A 19,849-nucleotide genomic window follows, 5' to 3' on the forward strand; every position below is an offset into this window, starting at 1 on the left:
AAAAACTGTCAGCTCCTTTAATAGGACATTTAAAGCCTGTACAGGGCTGTTGGATTTGTATGGGGCAGCTGAATCCTTTGGAGCAGCACTGTGACTCCGCTCACCACTCTTCTGGCTCAGCAGTGCTACTGTATTCATGAGGATCTTGAACAGAAAGCGTTCATGAGTGTCGCCGGCAAGCAGTGCTTCCCAAGGCCCTCAGGAGCTGACAGATTCCTAATCTTATTGTGGGTTGGGAGCCAGGAGTCAAGGAGAGTGACCTGATGCCTGGAGCTCGGGAGTCACTGTTGGAATGGACAGGGGGCTGTAGCAGTGGGGGAAGAGGCTGCTTGATGGCCCTGAAGAGACTCTCACAAACTTCTACAGATGTACTGTCGAGAGCATTTTCTGACTGGTTGCATCACTGTCTGCTCAGGATAGGGTTCAAATCCCATGCTATCTGTAAGGAGTTGGCACGTTCTCTTCATGTCTGCATGGGTTTCGCCGGGGGCTCCAGTCTCCTCCCACCCTTCAAAATTTATCAGGAGTGTGGGTCAGTTGGGTGTAATTGGGCAGCATGGGCTTGTGGGCCAAAAGGGCCTGTTACTGGCTGACTGCTAAATTTAAAATTAAATTAAAGTTCTCATTATGGGAAGCATGTGGAAGCTATGGAGAGAGTGCAGAGGATGTTGCCTGAAATCTGAGGTGAATGAAAGAAAGTTTAGGAGAGATGTCAGAGAAAAGACTTTTCTCCATGGGGCCTGGAATGTATTGCTGGGGGTGGGGAGGAGAGGTTGGTACAATACGGATATTCAAGACTCCTAGACAGGCACATGGATGCAAGAAAAGTTATGCGAGAGAGGTGTATAGCAGGTATAGGCAACAAGAAGCTAATGAGGTACAAGAAGAGCACAGAAAATACTCAAGAAGGAAATCAGGACGGTAAAATGAAGATATGAGGTTCCTCTGGCAGAGTTAAAGGATAGTAAGGGATAAAATTGGTCCCCGAGAGGATCAGAGTGGTCAACTATGTGTGGAGCCTCGCGTAATGGGGGAAATCTGAAACAGATTTTTTGCATCAGTATTTACTCAGGAAACTGGCAGAGTGTATGAGGAAGGAAGGGAAACAAACAATAGTGGCATGAATGTGCTTGCTGCCTTACAGTGAATAAAGGTAAATAAATCCCCTGGGCTGGATATGATCTTCCCTTGGACCTTGAGTGAGACCAGTGTAGAAATTGCAAGGGCCCCTACAGATACATTTAAAATGTCCTTAGCCACGGGTGAGGTGCCAGAGGATTGGAGGGTGGCTCAAGTTGCCCTGTTGTTTAAAAAAGGCTCCAAAAATAAACCAGGTAATTGTAGGCCAGTGAGCCTTACGTCAGCAGTGGGTAAATTATTGGAAGGAGTTCTGAGAGATCGGATATATAGGTATTTGGACAGCCATGGGCTGATTAAGGACACAGCGTGATTGACAAATCTTCTCTGAGGGTGTAACAAACTGATGGATGACAGGGACCAAGTCGGTGTGGTGCATTGGGATGTCCAGAAGGCCTTTGATAATGTGCCACAATAGGTTACGCCAAAGGGACGGAGAGACGTCACCATAAGTACGGCAGAGAGCAGCGAACAGGAAGGAGGGTTGGGATAAAGGGCCAGATTCCTACCGTCATCAGTAACGGGGCAGGTGTCCCAGGGGCCGTCATCAATAACGGGGCAGGTGATCCAGGGATTTTCATCAGTAACGGGAGGTTCCCCAGGGATTCGCAGGATCTCTGTGTAATTGGTGTAAAGCCAACAACATGTAGGGAGGTGAGGGCGGCACAAAACCTGGAGCAACAGGCGGAGCTCGTGACTGGGCAGAGAGTTGGCAGATGGTCATCATACAGATTATCCATTTTGGAAAGAAAATGAAACTCAGGTCATTATTTTGAGGGGGTTGGGTACAAAGGGATTCAAAGTGTTCCCACTGAATCAATCACAAACAATTGACCGGCATAGGTCAGTGAGAAGAGGTCAGTGCTGCCAGGGCACTGTTGATGAAGCATGGTCACTAGGCATTGTTTATGGTGGGAGGGAGGAGTTGGAGGATAGAGGGACAGGAACGAGGGAATGGGAAGAGGGAACAGGGATGGAGGGGGAGCAGAGAGATGGGGGAGGATGGAAAGGTGGAGGGGGAGTGAGGAGGGAGGTCAGGGGGAGTGAGGAGGGAGGTGGGTGGGGAGGTGGAGGTGGAGAGAGGAGTCGGTAGCAGAAAGCTGATGGTGGTCTTACCTGACTCCAGAGCTCAGGGCGAGAGTGGTGTGAGAGAGTCGGGACAGGGTGTCAATCACCTGGGGAAAGGAATGAACAGTGAAGGTGTGATGGATGCATGCCCTGATCCCATCCTTCCACAGCTCTGGACACCCACCTCCTCCCTGTCCTCATCACCTCTCCATCCTGTGAACAGTGAACTGACACCCTCTGATGCATCACCATTTACCAGTGCTGCTACTCACCCTTCCCCTCCTCATCCATACTCCTCCAATATACCTCGGTCACTGCGCACCATCCCCCACATCCCTCCCTGTCTCTGTGCTGAGAAGGGTTAAACAGATGTTGATTTGTGGGAGTGAGCATTTGAGATAATTGGCAGGGACAAATAAAAGGAGGGGAAGCTGAAGAGGAGCGGCCAGTGGGTGAGTGGCCCAGGATAGGAGTGGGGCTTTGAGGCTTTGGCTCAAGAGGCTTTGGCGAGTAGAGGCTGAGGACAAGTTTGCTTTCAATGAGTAAAACGTGGGAAATCTGGGGCAGCACAATTGTCCCTGATGACTAAACCTGCAAAAGGTGCATCCAGCTGCAGCTCCTGACAAACTGAGTTAGGGAACTGGGCCTGGATGAATTCCAGATCATTCGAGATGCAGAAGGGTTGATAAAGAGGAGTTTCAGGGAGACAGTCATCCCCAAAATTCAGAAGACAGGTAGCTGGGTGACTGTCAAGAGAGGGAAAGGAAATAGACAGAGAGAGCAGTGCACTTCTGTGGCTGTTCCCAGAAACAGTAAATATACCATTTTGGATATTGTTGGTGGGGATGACCTACCAGGGACAGGTTGTTGTGGTCACGTCTCTGGCACTGAAAATGGACCCTCAGCTCAGAAAGGAAGGAGGTAAAGGGAAGAGTTGTAGTGATAGGGGATTCTATAGTTAGGGGAACAGATAAGAGGTTCTGTAGGAGAGATCAAGCATCCCTGATGGTCTGAGATACCTCTGATTGAGTTCTCTGAATTCTCAGGAGGGAGGGCGAGCAGCCAGTTATCATGGTCCATGCAGGGACCAATTATGTGGGTAAGAAGGGTGAAGAGGTCCTGCATGGAGGGTTCAGGGAGTTAGGCGCTAGGTTGAAGGACAGGATGTCCAGGGCTGTGATCTCAGGATTGCTCCCTGAGCCATGTGCCAGTGAAGTTAGAAATATCCTCATACCTAGTTTCAATTGCCAGCCTCTTCCCCATTTCCCGTGATGTCCCGACCAATTAGATACTTATCATTTTCCTGCTTAAACTCTCCCAGTGATCGGGCCTCTACTGCTGTGTGCGGACGTGAGTTCCACAAATCCACAACCTTCTGATTAGCCCCTGCATTCCGGGAATCATCCTGGTAAATCTCCTCTGCACCCTCTCCAATAACATCACATCCTTTCTAAGATAGGGGGCCCAAAACTGCACACATTCTCCCAATGAGGTCTCACCAGGGCCCCAAAGAGCCTCATCAACTCCTCTCTTATACAATATTCCTCTCGAAGTGACCCCAGCATAGCTTTCGCTTTCTTCACGACCAATCTGGTCATTAACTTTGAGATTACTCTGCAATCTGAGGATTGAATTTTTCCCCATCCAAATAGTGTTCTGCCTGTTTTTTTCAACGCCAAAATGTGCAACTGAACACTTCACTTTTTTTTCAATATTTTATATAAAGCAAAGTTAATAACCACAAATGCAGAGCTAGAATTAACAAATTATCAAAAAGCAATTTACATTTACATAGAAAAAACAAGATCTATAAAAAAAGATCTAAAAACCTAACCCCACCCCCCTTAACCTGAATCTACCCCACTTCTCCCCATAAAAAAGAAAAGAGATAAGGAGAACTTCAATCATTTATTTAGTATTCAATGTGGAGACCCAGCTGCACACGACCAGTTTCAGATTTTCAAATTAGAATAATCCAAATATGAGTTCCAAATCTTTTTAAATCTGTAACATTGATCTCTTAAATTATGTTATCTTCTCCATTGGAATACAGGACCATCTTGGTCAACTAAGCTCCATCTGATCTTTCCATAAAACAGCTCTACATTTCCTTGTTACTGCTAAAGCCAATCTCAAAAATGCCATTTGAAATTTATCTAATTGATGTAATAAAGTCATTTCAGTAAGGTTCCCAATTAAAAAGATCTTTGGGTCTAGAGAAAAATGTACTTTCAACATTTCCTGCAAACAAGTCTCTTAATTTAGCCCAAAAACCTTTAATCTTATCACATGCCCAAACTGAATGCAAAAATGTACCCTTCTGCTCATTACATCGAAAACACAAATCTGAAACACTGTATCGTTTCAAATGTTCAGGAGTTAAGTATAATTGATGTATAAAGTTATAAGTTACCAACCTATACTTAATGTTAACTAACTTTATCATAGTATCTTTATTAATCTTCCTCCAATTATCAATATAACTGAATCCCCAAATCTTCCTCCCATTTAAGTCGTGATTTATGCAAATCCACCTTAAACATTTTCCATTGTCATAACTTGTACATTCTTGAAATAAATCTTTTCTTTCCTCCATCTCAAATGAATACCTCAAATAATGATTCTTTAGGTCATTCCAAATGTCTCCCAAAACAATCATCCAACATTGATTTAAGGTGATAATAACAAAAGAGTATTATTAGGAATTTGATATTTCTCCTTCAACCTATCAAATGATAAAAAACGACTCACCTCAAAACAATCATTTATTGTTCTTATTCCTTTCTGGTTCCAAATTTTAAGGAGGTTATTGTCCATCGTGAAAGGCAAACTCTTATTTTGCAACAAAGGAGTATATCTGGATAATCCACCTGGCATTCCTCTAATTTAGTAACCTCCTCCTCCCACATACTTAGCAAATGAAACAAAACCGGAGATTTATAATTATTCACAGTTTTACTTGTCCACTTATAAATAAAATGTTCTCTTCTAATCACTCCAATTCTAATCAATTCGATATCTAACCAAGTATCTGAACTCCCTAAATCAAACCATTCTATTAATAATTCTCAGTTGAGCTGCTTTATAATTCTCAAAATGCATACCATCTAATTCATATTTCCATGTTAGCTTATGCATTGAAACACACGTCATCTTTCCCTTCCATAAAAATTTCCTCACCGCAACATTTAAATCCTTAAAAAAATTTATTCGGTATTTTACAAGGAATATTCTGAAAAAAATATTGTAATCTAAGAAATATATTCATTTTTATACAATTCATTCTTCCCACCAGCGTTAATGGTAAATCCTTCCATTTATTCAAATCCTCTTTTATTGCAGATAATAATGGTAGATAATCAATTCTACTAATTGATTTATATTTTTATTCAATTTAATACCTAAGTACTTAATACACTTTGACCATTAAAATCCTACTACCCGCTTTGCATTCCAAATAATCTGCATCCAACTTATTCCAATTCACTTTATAACCAGATCTCTCCCCATACTGTGACAATCTTTCCTGCAGTATTTTCAGAGATCCTTTTGGGTCAGTCAAATATACCAATACATCATCTGCAAATAAACTAATTTTATATTCCTTTAAATTCTTTCTTCTTGCCTTATTGCTCGCGCTGAAGGTTCAATCATCAATACAAATAATGCTGCCAGAGAGAGAGGGCATCCCTGTCTAGTAGATCGTTTTAATTCAAAAGAACCAAACACTTCTCAACGTTGTATCTCATCTGCCTTATTTTTGCTCAGTCTCCCAATCTGTCTCTATCCTTCTGCAACTTTACAGTTTCTTCAACGGTTCTTGCTCCACCACCTATAGAAACATAGAAACATAGAAGATAGGAGCAGGAGTAGGTCATTTGACCCTTCGAGCCTACTCCACCATTCAACGAGATCATGGCTGATCTTAAAGTTCAGTACCCCGTCCCCGCCTTCTCTCCGTAACCTTTAATACCCTTATACTGAAGAAATAGATCTAATTCCCTCTTAAATAGATGTAATGAACCTGCCTCTACTGCCCTCTGTGGCAATGAATTCCACAGATTCACCACCCTCTGGGTCAAGAAATTCCTCCTCATCTCGGTCCTAAATGGTTTGCCTATTATCCTCAAACCATGGCCCCGGGTTCTGGATTTTCCCATCCTTGGAAACATCCCATCTGCATCCATTCTGTCCAGTCCTGCCAGAATTTTATAGGTCTCTATGAGATCCCCTCTCAATCTTCTAAACTCCAGCGAGTACAATCCAATTTGTGCAATCTTTCCTCCTAAGTCATTCCTGCCATTCCAGGTATCAGCCTGGTGAATTGCCTCTGCACTCCCTCCATTGCAAGAGCATCCCTCCTTAGATCAGGTGACCAAAACTGCACACAATACTCCAGGTGGGGTCTCACCAAGGCCCTGTACAGCTGCAGTAAGGTATCCTTGTTCCTAGACTCAAACCCTCTTGATATGAAGGCCAACCTACCATTTGCCTTTTTAACCGCCTGCTGTACCTGCATGCTCGCCTTCAGAGACTGGTGTACAAGTACCCCTAGGTCTCTCTGCACTTCCCCATCTCTTCATGTCATCCGCAAATTTGGCCACAAAACAATTCATTCCACAATCCAAATCATTAATATAAATTGTAAACAGCAGCGGCCCCAATACCGACCCCTGCAGATCATCACTAGTTAAAGGCAGCCATCCAGAACGGGAACCCTTAATTTCAACCCTTTGCTTCCTGCCTTTCAGCCACTTTTCTATCTAGTTTAATAACTTCCCTGTAATTCCATGGGCCCTCATTTTATTTATCAGCCTAATATGCGGCACCTTATTGAAAGCCTTTTGAAAATCAAACTTTTCAACATCCACGACCTGCCCTTTGTTGATCCTACCTGAGATTTCTTCAAAAAACTTGAATAGTTTGGTCAGGCACGATCTACTCTTTAAAAAACCATGCTGACTTGGACCTATCCTCTCATGCATCTCCAGGTATTTCATCACCTAATCCGAATAGGCCTATAGTTTCCTTTTTTCTGTCTCTCACTTCTTAAACAGCGGAACCACATTTGCAACCTTCCAATCTCCTGGAATCATGCCAGAGTCTATTGATTTCTGGAAGATCATTGCCCATGAATCCACACATCATCCGGTCCAGGAGATTTATCTATCTTTAATCCATTTAGTTTCCCTGGTACAATTTCTCTAGTCATCTTAACTGTATCCAACTCTACTCCCTGAAGCCTCTGCCTGTCATGGACATTGCTAACGTTTTCCACAGTGAAGACTGATGTTAAATATTCATTTAGTTCCTCCTGCCATCTCTTTATTACCCATTATAATTTCTCCACCATCATTTTCAAATCAGTCCTATCTCTTTTATTCTTTATATTAAAAAAGTCTTAGTATCTTTTTTCTATATTGTTTGCCAATCTCCTTTCATAACTTTCTTTCTTTCTGTAAGTTTCTAAAGGATTCCCAGTTCTCTGATTACCCACTAGTGCTCGCTTCCTTCTATGCCCTCCCCTTTACTTTTATCTTGGCCTTCAACTTTTCTGTTCGCCACAGTGATATCATCTTTCTTTTGACTAGTTTCCTTTTCCTAGGAATAGATCTAACCTGCATATTTTTTATTACGTAAAAATATCTTCCAATCCTGCTCTGCTCCTCCGACTAGTTTGCTTTTCCAATCGACTTGGTCCAGTTCCTTTCTCATACCACTGTAATTACCTTTATTCCACTGAAAAATTGAAATACCCATGTAGCGTGAATAAAAGCTCTCATGACTGGAGGGAGAACATATGCTTTTATTAGCTTATGTGCACCCTGATAACATCTTTTCCTTTTCAAATTTGAAACTAAATTCGACCATGTTATGGTCACTGCTTCCTCAAGGCTCAAATACCTTTAACTCCCTAATGACCCCGAGATTCATTGCTCGTGACCCAATTGAGAACTGCAGATCCCCTGCTGGGCTTCTCAACAAGCTGTTCAAAAAAGCCATCTCTTAGGTTCTCTACAAACTCATTCTCCTGGAATCCAGGAATTTCCTGCCCTCCCAATCCCCTGCCATGTTAAAATTCCCCATAATTATTTTGACATTATCCTTGTGACATGCCCTTTCTATTTCCAACTGTAACTCATAGACCACTTCCTGGCTGCTGTTTGGGGACCTGTAATATAACTGCTAATATGGTCTTTTTACCCTAGTCATTTCTTAATTCAACCCATAATGATTCTACCACTGCTGACCCTATGTCTCTACTTTCTATTGATTTAACGTCATTACTTACCATCAGAGCCACCCCTCCACCTCTACCCTCCTACCTATCTTTCCTATACACTGTGAATCCTCAGATACTGAGCTCCCAATCACACACCTCATTGAGCCATATTTCAGTAATGGCCACAATGTCATATCTTTTCAGTTGAATCTGGGTGACCAGGTCTACTTTCTTTCTAATGCTTTGTGCATTTAAGTTCAGTTCCCTGAGACCCACTACTGATATCATTTTTACTGGATTCCTGTTGAACTGCACCTTCTTCTGCCTGCTCACCTGCCCTTCCTTTTTGTCATCACTGGCTGACCCTTTTCTATTTTCCTCTTTCTCCGTCGTAGCTCCTTATCTCCCTTCTACGCTAATCTCTTCACTCTCATTCTGATTACCCTCCCCCTGCCAAACTAACTTAAACCCTCTCCAACAGCTCTAGCAAACCTGCCTGCCAGGATATTGGTCCCCCTCCAGTTCAGGTGCAGCCCGTCCTTTTTGTAGAGATCTGACCTTCCCCAGAAGAGATCCCAATGATCTAAGAATCTGAACCCCTGCCCCATCTCTTCAGCCACACATTCATCAGCCACAACTTCCTATTAGTACCCTGTCTAGCGCATGGCACAGGCAGCAATCCAGAGATTACCACCCTCAAGGTCCTACCTTTTAACTTCCTACCTAACTCCCTAAATTCCCTTTGGAGGACCTCATCTCTACCTCTATCAATGTCATTGGTCCCCATGTGGACCATGACATCTGGCTGCTCCCCCTCCCCTTCCAGAATGCTGCAAAGTCAATCCGAGACATCCCTGACCTTGGTACTGGGAGGCGTCAAACCAACCAGGAGTCTCGATACCTTCTGACAAACTTCCTGTCTTCCCTTCTAACCAACGAATCCCCTATTACTAAGGCTTTCCTCTTCTCAGCCCTTCCTTTCTGAGCTGAGGTGCCAGAGACTTGACCACCTTGACTTGTCCCTGGTAGATTATCCCCACCAACTGTATCTAAAACAGTATACCTATTGTCGGTGGGGACATCCACAGGGGTACCCTGCACTATCTGTGTCTTCCTTTTTCCTCCTCAGATGGTCACCCAGCTGCCTGTGTCCTGTCTGTTTGGGGTGACCACCTCCCTGTAACTCTTCTCAATGACTGCCTCGGCCTCCTGAATAACCCAACTCCAGCTCCAGTTGCCGTGCTCGGTCAGTAAGGATCTGGAGCTGAATGCATTTCCTGCAGATGTGGTGGTCTGGGACAACTTTACCATCCCAGATCTCCCACATCCCACAGCTGGAACAATCCTCAGCCCTAGCTGACTCCATCAACTTGCATGATAAACTTCCTTACCTCCCCGGTTTTTAAGCAAGCAGCTCTCCTCAGCCGCTGAGACACAAAAGCACAGAGAGAAAAAGGCCCGATTTCAATATCCCACTCTGTCCTTAAGCCACTCTGTTTCTTGCAGCTACCAGGACTGTTCCTCCTTTTATGTAACCTTAAGCCTGTCAACACAATGACTGTGTGTCCCTAGATAATTGTCACAATTTCTCACACCTGTGGTTCTACATCACAGCTATTTCCCAGAGTTCAGTAACTGGTTAATAAATCCATTCTGTTTGAGGAGAGAGCTTTATTCTTTGTCAGTCCATGTGCTATGACATGTAGAAGTGCTTGACTCTAGGTCTAACACATGGTGCCCCCTGGAAGGGAGGAAAGGAGGGGAGAGAGAGAGAGGGGAGAGGGGAGGGAGGGAGAGAGGGAGAGAGGAAGGGAGGGAGAGTGGGGAGGAGAGGAAGGAAGGGAGGGGGAGAGAGAAGGGAGGGAGGGAGAGAGAAGGAAGGGAGGGAGAGAGAAGGGAGGGAGAGAGAAGGGAGGGAAGGAAGGAAGGGGAGAGGAAGGAAGGGAGAGGGGAGGGGAGGAAGGGAGGGAGAGAGAAATAGAGAGACGGAGGGAGACAAAGAGATCAAGCAGTTCAAGAGGCACTACAAGGAAGTTTGCATGGTGAACCGCACAATCCTGAAACAAATTGTGTCTCTGATGTCCTGCTGGCCCTCCCCTTCACAGCTGCAGCTAAACTGTAAAACCAAGACCACTGGTCAGATCAGAATCAGTAGATGAGACCTGAGCAAACAAATCCAGACTCACACAACACAGTACTGAGAGTGTGCAGAGGTGGGCAAGAGATTACTCTCCATGCTGTGATGTTAAACCAAATTTCAAACTACCTTTTGTGGGTGAGAAAGGAACACCAAAGCCATCAACTCTCCTGTCTACAGCTTTGAGGCAGGGCTTATTGTGTAGAGTATGCCTGTTACCCCTCTAACCATCTGGGTTCCAGCCCAGTGGTGAAATTTGATGGGAATGTGAGGAGCAGGGGTCACAGCGAATCAACAGGAACTAGAGGAAACTTTTAGGGTGACTGGAAATAGCCACAAGACAAAGAGTGGGAGATTCCAGCTTCCCTCGTATTGCTGGGGATGCCGAAATGCTGCAGGCTTGAATGGGGAGGAAATTATGTTCTGTAAAGTTTTCTCAAGCAACATGTAGATGTGTCAGTGAGAGCGAAAATTGGGACCGGGACATAATTCTATCAGTTTTAAAATACTTATGGAAAGAGATAAATAGGTCAGCACAATATTGTGGGTCAAAGGGCCTGTACTGTGTTGTAATGCTCTACAACTGCATCACTCAGAGTACAGGGACAGTTTTGGGCTCATTATTTAAGAAAGGATGTGCTGGCATTGGAGAGGGTTCAGAGAAGATTCACAAGAATGATTCCTGGAATGAAAGGTTTAGCATATGATGCTCTTGGACTGGACTCCATGGAGAACTGAAGAATGAGGGGAGACCCACTGATGCATTTCGAGCATTAAAAGGCCTGGATAGAGTAGATGTGGCAAAGCTGTTTCCCATGGTGGGGAGTCAAGGACATAACTTCAGGATTGAAGGGGCCCATTTAAAACACAGATGTGGAGAAATTTCTTTAGCTCGAGATTGGTGAACCTCTGGAATTTGCTACCATGGGCAGTTGTGGAGGCCAGGTCATTGGATGTATTTAAGGCAGAGATTGATAGATATCGGAATAGTCAGGATATCAAAGATAATGGGGAGAAGGCAGAGGAGTGGGGTTGAGTTGGAGAATGGATCAGCTCATGATCAATGGCAGGGAGGTTTGGATGGGCCAAATAGCCTACTTCTGCTCCTATATTTTGTGGTCTTATGGATCAGAAGTTCATTCAAAATAGAGGAAAGCCTGATTTGGATGAAATTCATTGGGATAGATTGCTTGCAGGTAAAGGAATTTCTGGCAATTGGTAGGGTTTTAAACTGAGATTGGGAGAGTTCAAGGCCAGAACGTTCCCGTTTGTGAAGGACAAGCATCGGGGAGCCCTGGTTGATGTGAGATATTGAGGGTCTGATTTGGAAAAAAAAGTAAAGAAGTGCATATCAGGTATAGACAGGTCGGGGTGAGGCGAATTCCATGAGGAGTATATGGTGCAGCCGTTCACTTTAGAGGGAAATCTAATGGACTCATGAGGGACATGAGAGATGTCAGTCAGCCAAGTTAAAGATGAATCCTCAGCAATATGACAAGTGTAAAAAGAGCAAAAGGATCATTGGGGAGAGGATATTGGTCCTCCTGAACTGGAGGGGAACCAAAATCCTGGCAGACAGGTTTAGTAGAGCAGTTGGGGAGGGTTTACACAAGTTTGGCAGAGGGGTGGGAATCAGAATGTGAGGGCAGAGATTCGGGTAGAGGGACAAAAGCATGAAGCTGTGTGCTCTGAGTTGGTGAGGAAGGACAGAAACATAGAAACATAGAAGATAGGAGGGGACAGAACATAAAGGGGTTGAAATGTGTCTATTTCAACACTGAGAGTATTAGGAATAATGGGGATGAACTTAGAGCTTGGATCAGTATGTGGAACTATGATGTTGTGGCCGTTACTGAAACTTGGCCTGGAGGAAGGGCAGGATTGGCAGATGCAAGTACCTAGGTTTAGGTGTTTTAAAAGGAATAGGATGGGAGTAGAAAGGAGGGGGGGGGGGGGGGAGTAGCATTACTGGTCAGGGTCAGTATCATGGCTGTAGAAAGGGAGAAGGCTGCAGAAGGAGAGTCCACTGAGTCGGTGTGGGTGGAAGTCAGAAATAGGAAGGGAGCTTTCACTGGGCTGGGAGTCATCTACAGGCCCCCAAATAGCCCTCGGGTCACCGAGGAGATCAGCAGGCAGATTTTGGAATGGTGAGAAATACAGGGATGTAGTTATGGGTGATTTCAACTTCCCTAATATTGAATGGCACCTCCTGACTGCAAGAGGGAAGGATGGGGCTGAATTTGTCAGTGGGTCCAAGAAGGATTCCTGACACAGTGTGCGGTCTGATCAATGAGAGGAGAGGCCAGACTGGATCTGGTTCTGGGGAATGGATCTGGTTCAGGGGGCGAACCTCTCGGTGGGGAAGCATTTCGGTGAGAGTGACCACAACTCCCTGAGCTTCAACATAGTCATGGAAAAGGATAAAAACAGTCAAACTGGGAAAGTGTTTAACTGGGGAAGGGCTAATTACAATGGGATGAGGCAGGAACTAGTGAGAGTAAAATGGAAACAGACGTTCAAGGGTGAAATCTCAAAACTCACATGCAGGAAGTTTAGGGACCACTTGTTGGGTTCAGGATAGGTTTGTCCCACTGGGACAAGAAAAAATGGTGGGAAAAGGTAACCGTGGTTGATGAAACAGGTCAGGCAACTAGTCAAGAGGAAGAAGGAAGCAGGAAACAGGAAGGGCTCATGAGAAGTATATGGCAGCCAGGAAGGAGCTTAAGAAAGGACTTAGGAGAGCTGGAAGGGGGCATGAGAAGACCTTGGCATGTAGGATTAAGGAGAACCCCAAGGTGTTCTATGTGCATGTGAAGAACAGAAGGATGACAAGAATGAAGGTGGGGCCGCTAAAGGATAAAGGAAGCAACAAGTGCCTGGAGGTGGAGGAGGTCCTAAATGAATATTTTGTGTCAGTGTTTAGAAGAGAAAAGGACATTGATCAGTGTGACATCGAAATAGAACAGGCCTGTGTGCTAGACAACATGAAGATTAAAGAAGAAGAAGTGTTGAATCTTCTTAAAAACATGAAGATTGATAAGTCACCAGGGTCGGACGCAATCTACCCTAGGCTGCTGTGGGAAGGAAGGGAAAAGAGAGCTTGGGCAGTAACTATGATCTTTGAGTCCTCTTTGGCTGCAGGGGAGGTCCCGGAGGATTGGAGAATGGCAAATGTAGTCACATTGCTTAAAAAAGGTAATAGGGAGAATCCTGGGAATTATAGACTGGTGAGTCTTACACCAATAGTGTGCAAACTAATGGATAGGATCTCTGAGCATTTGGAGAAGTCCAGTCAACTCAATGACAGTCAACGTGGCTTTGTGAAGGGAAGGTTGAGCCTCACGAGCCTAATTCAATTTTTTGAGGAGATAACAAAAGAAATTGAGGGTAGGGCAGTAGGATGTGGTCGACATGGATTTTAACAAGGCATTTGACGAGGTCCCCCATGACAGGCTCATCCAGAAAATCCTGAGGCACGGGATCAGAGAAACCTTGGAGTGTGGATAAAAAATTGGCTTGCAGGAAGAAAGCAGAGAGTAGTAGTGGAAGGAAAGGATTCTACCTGGAGGTTGGTGACTAGTGGTGACTGCAGGGATCTGTTCTGGGACCCCTGCATTATGTGATTTTTATAAATGACCTGGATGAAGAGGCGGAAGGATGGGTCAGTAAGTCTGCAGATGATATGAAGATTTGAGGAGTTGTGGGTGGAGCTGAAGGTTGTAGAAGGTTACAAGTGGATATAGACAGGATGCAGAATTGAGCAGAAAAGTGGCAGATGGAGTTCAATCTGAATAAGTGTGAGGTGATGCATTTTGGAAGGAGAAACCAGAAGGCTGAGCATAGGGTTAATGGTTGATGACTGAAGACTGTGGATGAACAGAGAGACCTTGGGGTGCAAATCCATACATCCCTCAAGGTCGCCACACAGGTTGATAGGGTAGATAAGAAGGTCTATGGGATGCTGAGATTCATTAATAGGGGGATTGAGTTCAGGAGTCGTGTTTCAGATTATACATATGTTTTGGGGAGATAAACTGGGGAAGGTTTTTTAGTGCAGGTCACATACAAACATTTTAAAACAGATCTCATTTAAAATACTAGAACTCTGCTCAAGCCAGACAGGCTGGCACCAAGAGCCTTTTCAAAAGCTTTGGAGAGTGACCAAGAGACTTCACTAATGGATTGTTGTTAACAAAAATGCAACAGATGAAAGAACTTGCCGGAGCCGTAGACTGTCTGGAGTGAAAACTGCTGTTCTCAGAGGGTCATGTGGTTTTGCAAGCAGAGAGAGTCAAACAGGCTTTTTCTCAGAGAGAAAGAGAGAGGGGGGGAATTAAGTTCTGCAGTTTGACAGTCAGCAGCAGCAACTGGAACTGGAACAGGACAAGCTGGAAAGCTTGTGAAAAACCCCATTTGGAAGACGGGTTGTGAGTGCTTAGTTCAGCCTGGTCAAAGCCCTTGTGGTTCATGCAAAAGGAGAGGACTGGCTGTCTAATGTTTCACTTGGAATAAGAGAAAGATTAGCAAAAGATTAGTATACGAGGCAAGATTAGCAGAGCTGGGACTTTACTCTTTGGAGAGTAGAAAGATGAGAGGAGATTTGATAGAAGTCTACAGGATTTGGAGGGGTGATGGAGGTTGAAACACTAGGAACATTTAAAAGACTGTTAGACAGGCACGTGGATGAAAGATAAATAGAGAATTATGGGATAGGGAGGGTTTAATTTTTTTTGGAAGGAATATATGTGTCAGCACAACATCAAGGGCTGAAGGGCCTGTACTGTGCTGTATTGTTCTATATCATCCAGATTCTCAAGGGGCTTTGGAGGGATTCCATTTGGTAAGGTTGAAAAGGGTAGGTTTCTTATGAAAATTGATTAGTTAAAAAGTTACTGGTGTGTTTCCTTAATAGAAAAGTTGACAAATTTCTGCATTCGTAACTCCATCAGGTTTATATGAATACAATGTTGTACCATTTGGTTGAAGAAATCTCCAGGAACATTTCAAAGGATGATAAACTCTGTGATTCACGACTTACAGCATACAAATGTACTGATAATTTGGTCACGGGGTACGATATATGGGAAGCACATATGCTTGTATTAGAGAAATTGTTCAATAAGCTTTGAGTAGAAAACCTTACTGTTAATTTGGCTAAAAGTGAATTTCGTCATGCTACAGTTACATATCTTGGTTATGTTGTTGGTCACCTGTTCAGGTGAAAGTTCAGACAATATGGGAAAGAAAGCTATTAGGAGATTTTTAGGAATGATATTATAGAAAGTTCTGTAAAAACTTTGCTGAGACCACAATTCCATATAACCATATAACCACTTACAGCACAGAACAGGCCAGTTTGGCCCTAATAGTCCATGCCGTAACAAATCCCCACCCTCCTAGTCCCACTGACCAGCACCCGGTCCATACCCCTCCAGTCCTCTCCTATCCATGTGACCATCCAGTCTTTCCTTAAATGTAACCAATTATCCCACCTTGACCATGTCTGTCGGAAGCTCATTCCACATCCCCACCACCCTTTGCGTAAAGAAATTTCCCCTCATGTTCCCCTTATAATTTTCCCCCTTCAATCTTAAACCATGCCCTCTAGTTTGAATCTCCCCCACTCTTAATTGAAAAAGCCTATCCACATTTACTCTGTCTGTCCCTTTTAAAATCTTAAACACCTCTATCAAGTCCCCTCTCAATCTTCTACGCTCCAGAGAAAAAAGCCCCAGTCTGCACAACCTTTCCCTGTAATTCAAACCTTGAAATCCTGTCAACATTCTCGTGAACCTTCTCTGCACTCTCTCTATTTTGTTTATATCTTTCCTATAATTTGGTGACCAAAACTGTACACAGTACTCCAAATTTGGCCTCACCAATGCCTTGTACAATTTCATCATAACCTCCCTACTCTTGAATTCAATACTCCGATTTATGAAGGCCAACATTCCAAATGCCTTCTTCACCACACCATCTCCCTGAGTATCAGCCTTGAGGGAACTATTTACCATCATTCCTAAATCCCTTTGTTGCTCTGCACTCCTCAATTGTCTACCATTTAATGCATATGACCTATTTAGATTTGCCTTTCCAAAATGTAACACCTCACACTTATCTGTATTAAATTCCATCAGCCATTTCTCAGCCCACACCTCCAGCCTTCCTAAATCACCTTTTAATCTAAGGTAATCTTCCTCACTGTCCACAACACCACCAATCTTTGTATCATCCGCAAACTTACTTATCCAATTCACCACCCATTCTTCCAGATTGTTAATATATATAACAAACAATAGTGGATCCAGGACCGATCCCTAACTCCACTAGTCACCAGCCTCCAATTGGACAAACAATTTTCTACCACTACTCTCTGACACCTCCTATCCAACCATTGCTGAATCCATTTCACTACCTCCTTATTTATACCTAATGCCTCCACATTTTTTCCTAACCTCCTGTGGGGAACTTTGTCAAAAGCTTTCCTAAAGTATAAATAGACATCATCCACAGCCTTCCCTTCATCAATCCTTTTTGTAACCCCCTCGAAAAACTATAAGGTTTGTTAAGCATGATCTACCCCTGACAATCCCTGTTCTTCCAAATATTTGTAAATGCCATCCCTCAGAACACTTTCCATCAACTTGCCCACCACAGATGTCAGACTCACGGGCCTATAATTCCCAGGTTTACATTTAGACCCTTTCTTAAACAGCAAAACTACATGCGTCACCCTCCAATCCTTTGGCACTACCCCCATGGCCAGTGACATCCTAAATATCTTTGTTAATGGCCCCACTATCTGTCCACTAGCCTCCCTGAGTGTCCTTGGGAATATTTTGTCCGGTCCGGGAGATTTATCCACCTTTATCTTTTTCAACACAGCCATCACTACCTCCTCGGTTATCCTTATATGCTTCATTACCTCCCCACTATTTTTCTTTACTTCAACTGGTTCAATATTTTTTTCCCTAGTGAATACCGAGGCAAAGAAATCATTCAAAATTTCCCCCATTTCCTCTGACTTCTCACTCAGCCTACCCTCGCTATCTACAAGGGGTCCAATTTTATCTCTCACTAATCTTTTACTTTTAATGTACTTATAGAAACCCTTTGGATTTATTTTTACTCTGTCTGCCAAAGCCTCCATGCCTTTTTTTGGCCTTTCTAATTTCTTTCTTAAGATTCCTTCTACACTCCTTGTAGTCCTCCTTCAAATTCTCAGCTTCCTGCTCTTTATACCTCTTGTACACCTCCCTTTTTCTCCTAACCAAATTTCCAATATTCCTCGAAAACCAAGCCTCCCTATGACTTCCAGCCTTTCCTTTGATCCTCACTGGGACATAACTACTCTGTACCCTCAAAATTTCTTTTTTGAATATCCACCATTTCTCATTTACACCCTCACCTGAAAATATCCTGTCCCACTCAATACTCCCCAAATCCCTTCTTATTCCTTCGAAATTTGCTCTTCTCCAATCCAGAACTTCAATTTTAGGCCCATCCTTGCTCTTCCCTAAAACTACCCGAAAACTAACAGGGTCTGCGGGGAGGAGTCGGCGTTGGAGGCGGAGGAGCCTAGCAGTAGGGAGAGGAGAGGAGAGGAGAGAAGAGAAAAGGAGAGAGGAGAAAGACAGAAAAGAAAAGAGTCCGGGGCAGGTAAGAAAACTTTTTTAAAAGTCTCTTACCAGGGTCTGCGGGGAGGAGTCGGCATCGGAGGCGGCCATTGGTCGAGTGAGCGTACAGGAGAGTGTGACGGGGTTAATTGGTAAAAGGCCAATAAATAAGAGGGACAGCGAGCGGCCCAGCGAGTGAGTGGCCCAGTGAAGGAGTGGGACTTCCAGGCTTTGGCTCATCAGGCTTCGGCGAAAGCAGGCGGAGAGAAAGCTAAGATAGTCTTTATTACTACTTCATTGGGGTAAGGGATGAGTGTTAAGGCTGTGTGTTGTCAGGAGTGCCGGATGTGGGAGGTCCTGGAGTCTTCCAGACTCCCGGATGTCCATATCTGCACTAGGTGTGTCGAGCTGCAGATTCTCAGGGACCGTGTTAGGGAACTAGAGCTGCAGCTCGATGACCTCAGGCTGGTTAGGGAAACAGAGGTAGTCATAGACAGGAGTTACAGCCAGGTGGTCACGCCAGGGCCACGGGAGGATGAAAGGTGGGTAACTGTTAAGAGAGGGACAAAAGAACGTAAGGTGCCAGAGACGAGCCCTGTGAATGTAACCCTCAGCAAAAAGTACGCCTCTTTGAGCACTGTTGAGGGGGACATCAAGGTTGGGGGGAGTGACAGTGGCTGTGCCTCCGGCACGAGGTGGGCCCCTGTAGCTCAGAAAGGGAGGGAAAGGACGAGGAGGGCAATTGTGGTAGGAGACTCCATAGTTAAGAGGACGGATAGGGGATTCTGCGGACGCAGCAAGGAGAACCGGATGGTGGTTTGCCTCCCTGGTGCCAGGGTCCGGGATGTTGCTGCTCGTGTCCCGGATATCCTAAAGTGGGAGGGACAGGAGCCAGAGGTCGTGGTACATGTAGGTACCAATGACATAGGGAGAATTAGAGAAGAGGTCCTAAAAAGTGAGTACAGGCAGTTAGGTAGGGAGTTAAAAAGAAGGACCGCAAAGGGGGTAATCTCTGGATTACTCCCTGTGCCACGTGACAGTGTGAATAGAAATAGAATGAGGTGGAGGATTAACACGTGGCTGAAGGTGTGGAGTAAGGGGCAGGGTTTTAAGTTTCTGGATAACTGGGACCATTTTTGGGGGAGATGTGACCTGTACAGTAAGGACGGGTTACACTTAAATCCCAGGGGAACCAGAATCCTGGCAGAGGTATTTGCTAGGGCTACTTAGGATCCTTTAAACTAGAATGGTTGGGGGGAAGGAGCAAAATAGTACAGAGCAGTAAGGAGAAGGTTAGAATGCAAACAAAGAAAGTTTGTAGTAAGTATTTGAATATGGATGGGCAGGTGATAGAGAAGGGAAATGCTCTGGAAGAAGATGAAGGGCAATTGGCAGGAAAAGGAAATAATGTTGTTATTAAAGATGAGGGAAAACAGGGATTAAGAATTGGGAAATCTCTGAAATTCATATATTTTAATGCCAGTATTGTAAAAAAGGTGGATGAGCTGAAGGTGTGGATTGATACTTGGAAGTATGATGTGGTAGCGATTAGTGAGACATGGTTGCAGGAGGGATGTGATTCGCAACTGAATATCCCTGGGTTTCGTTGTTTTAGGTGAGATAGAGTCGGAGGGGCAAGAGGAGGTGGGGTTGCATTGTTTGTCAGGG

General features: G+C 44.4%; 1 protein-coding gene across 2 annotated transcripts in view; it reads right to left on the bottom strand.

Annotated features, from left to right (window-relative positions):
- Positions 1-19,849, bottom strand: part of LOC138750515 (guanine nucleotide exchange factor VAV3-like) — a 280,714-nt gene that overhangs the window by 217,885 nt on the left and 42,980 nt on the right. For both annotated transcript variants that reach the window (XM_069912593.1, XM_069912594.1), the window contains exon 3: positions 2,254-2,312. In XM_069912593.1, coding sequence (XP_069768694.1) covers positions 2,254-2,312 — 59 coding nt within the window. The remainder of the gene's footprint in view (positions 1-2,253; positions 2,313-19,849) is intronic.

Source organism: Narcine bancroftii, unplaced genomic scaffold (genome assembly GCF_036971445.1).
Source record: "Narcine bancroftii isolate sNarBan1 unplaced genomic scaffold, sNarBan1.hap1 Scaffold_160, whole genome shotgun sequence".
Taxonomy (NCBI): domain Eukaryota; kingdom Metazoa; phylum Chordata; class Chondrichthyes; order Torpediniformes; family Narcinidae; genus Narcine; species Narcine bancroftii.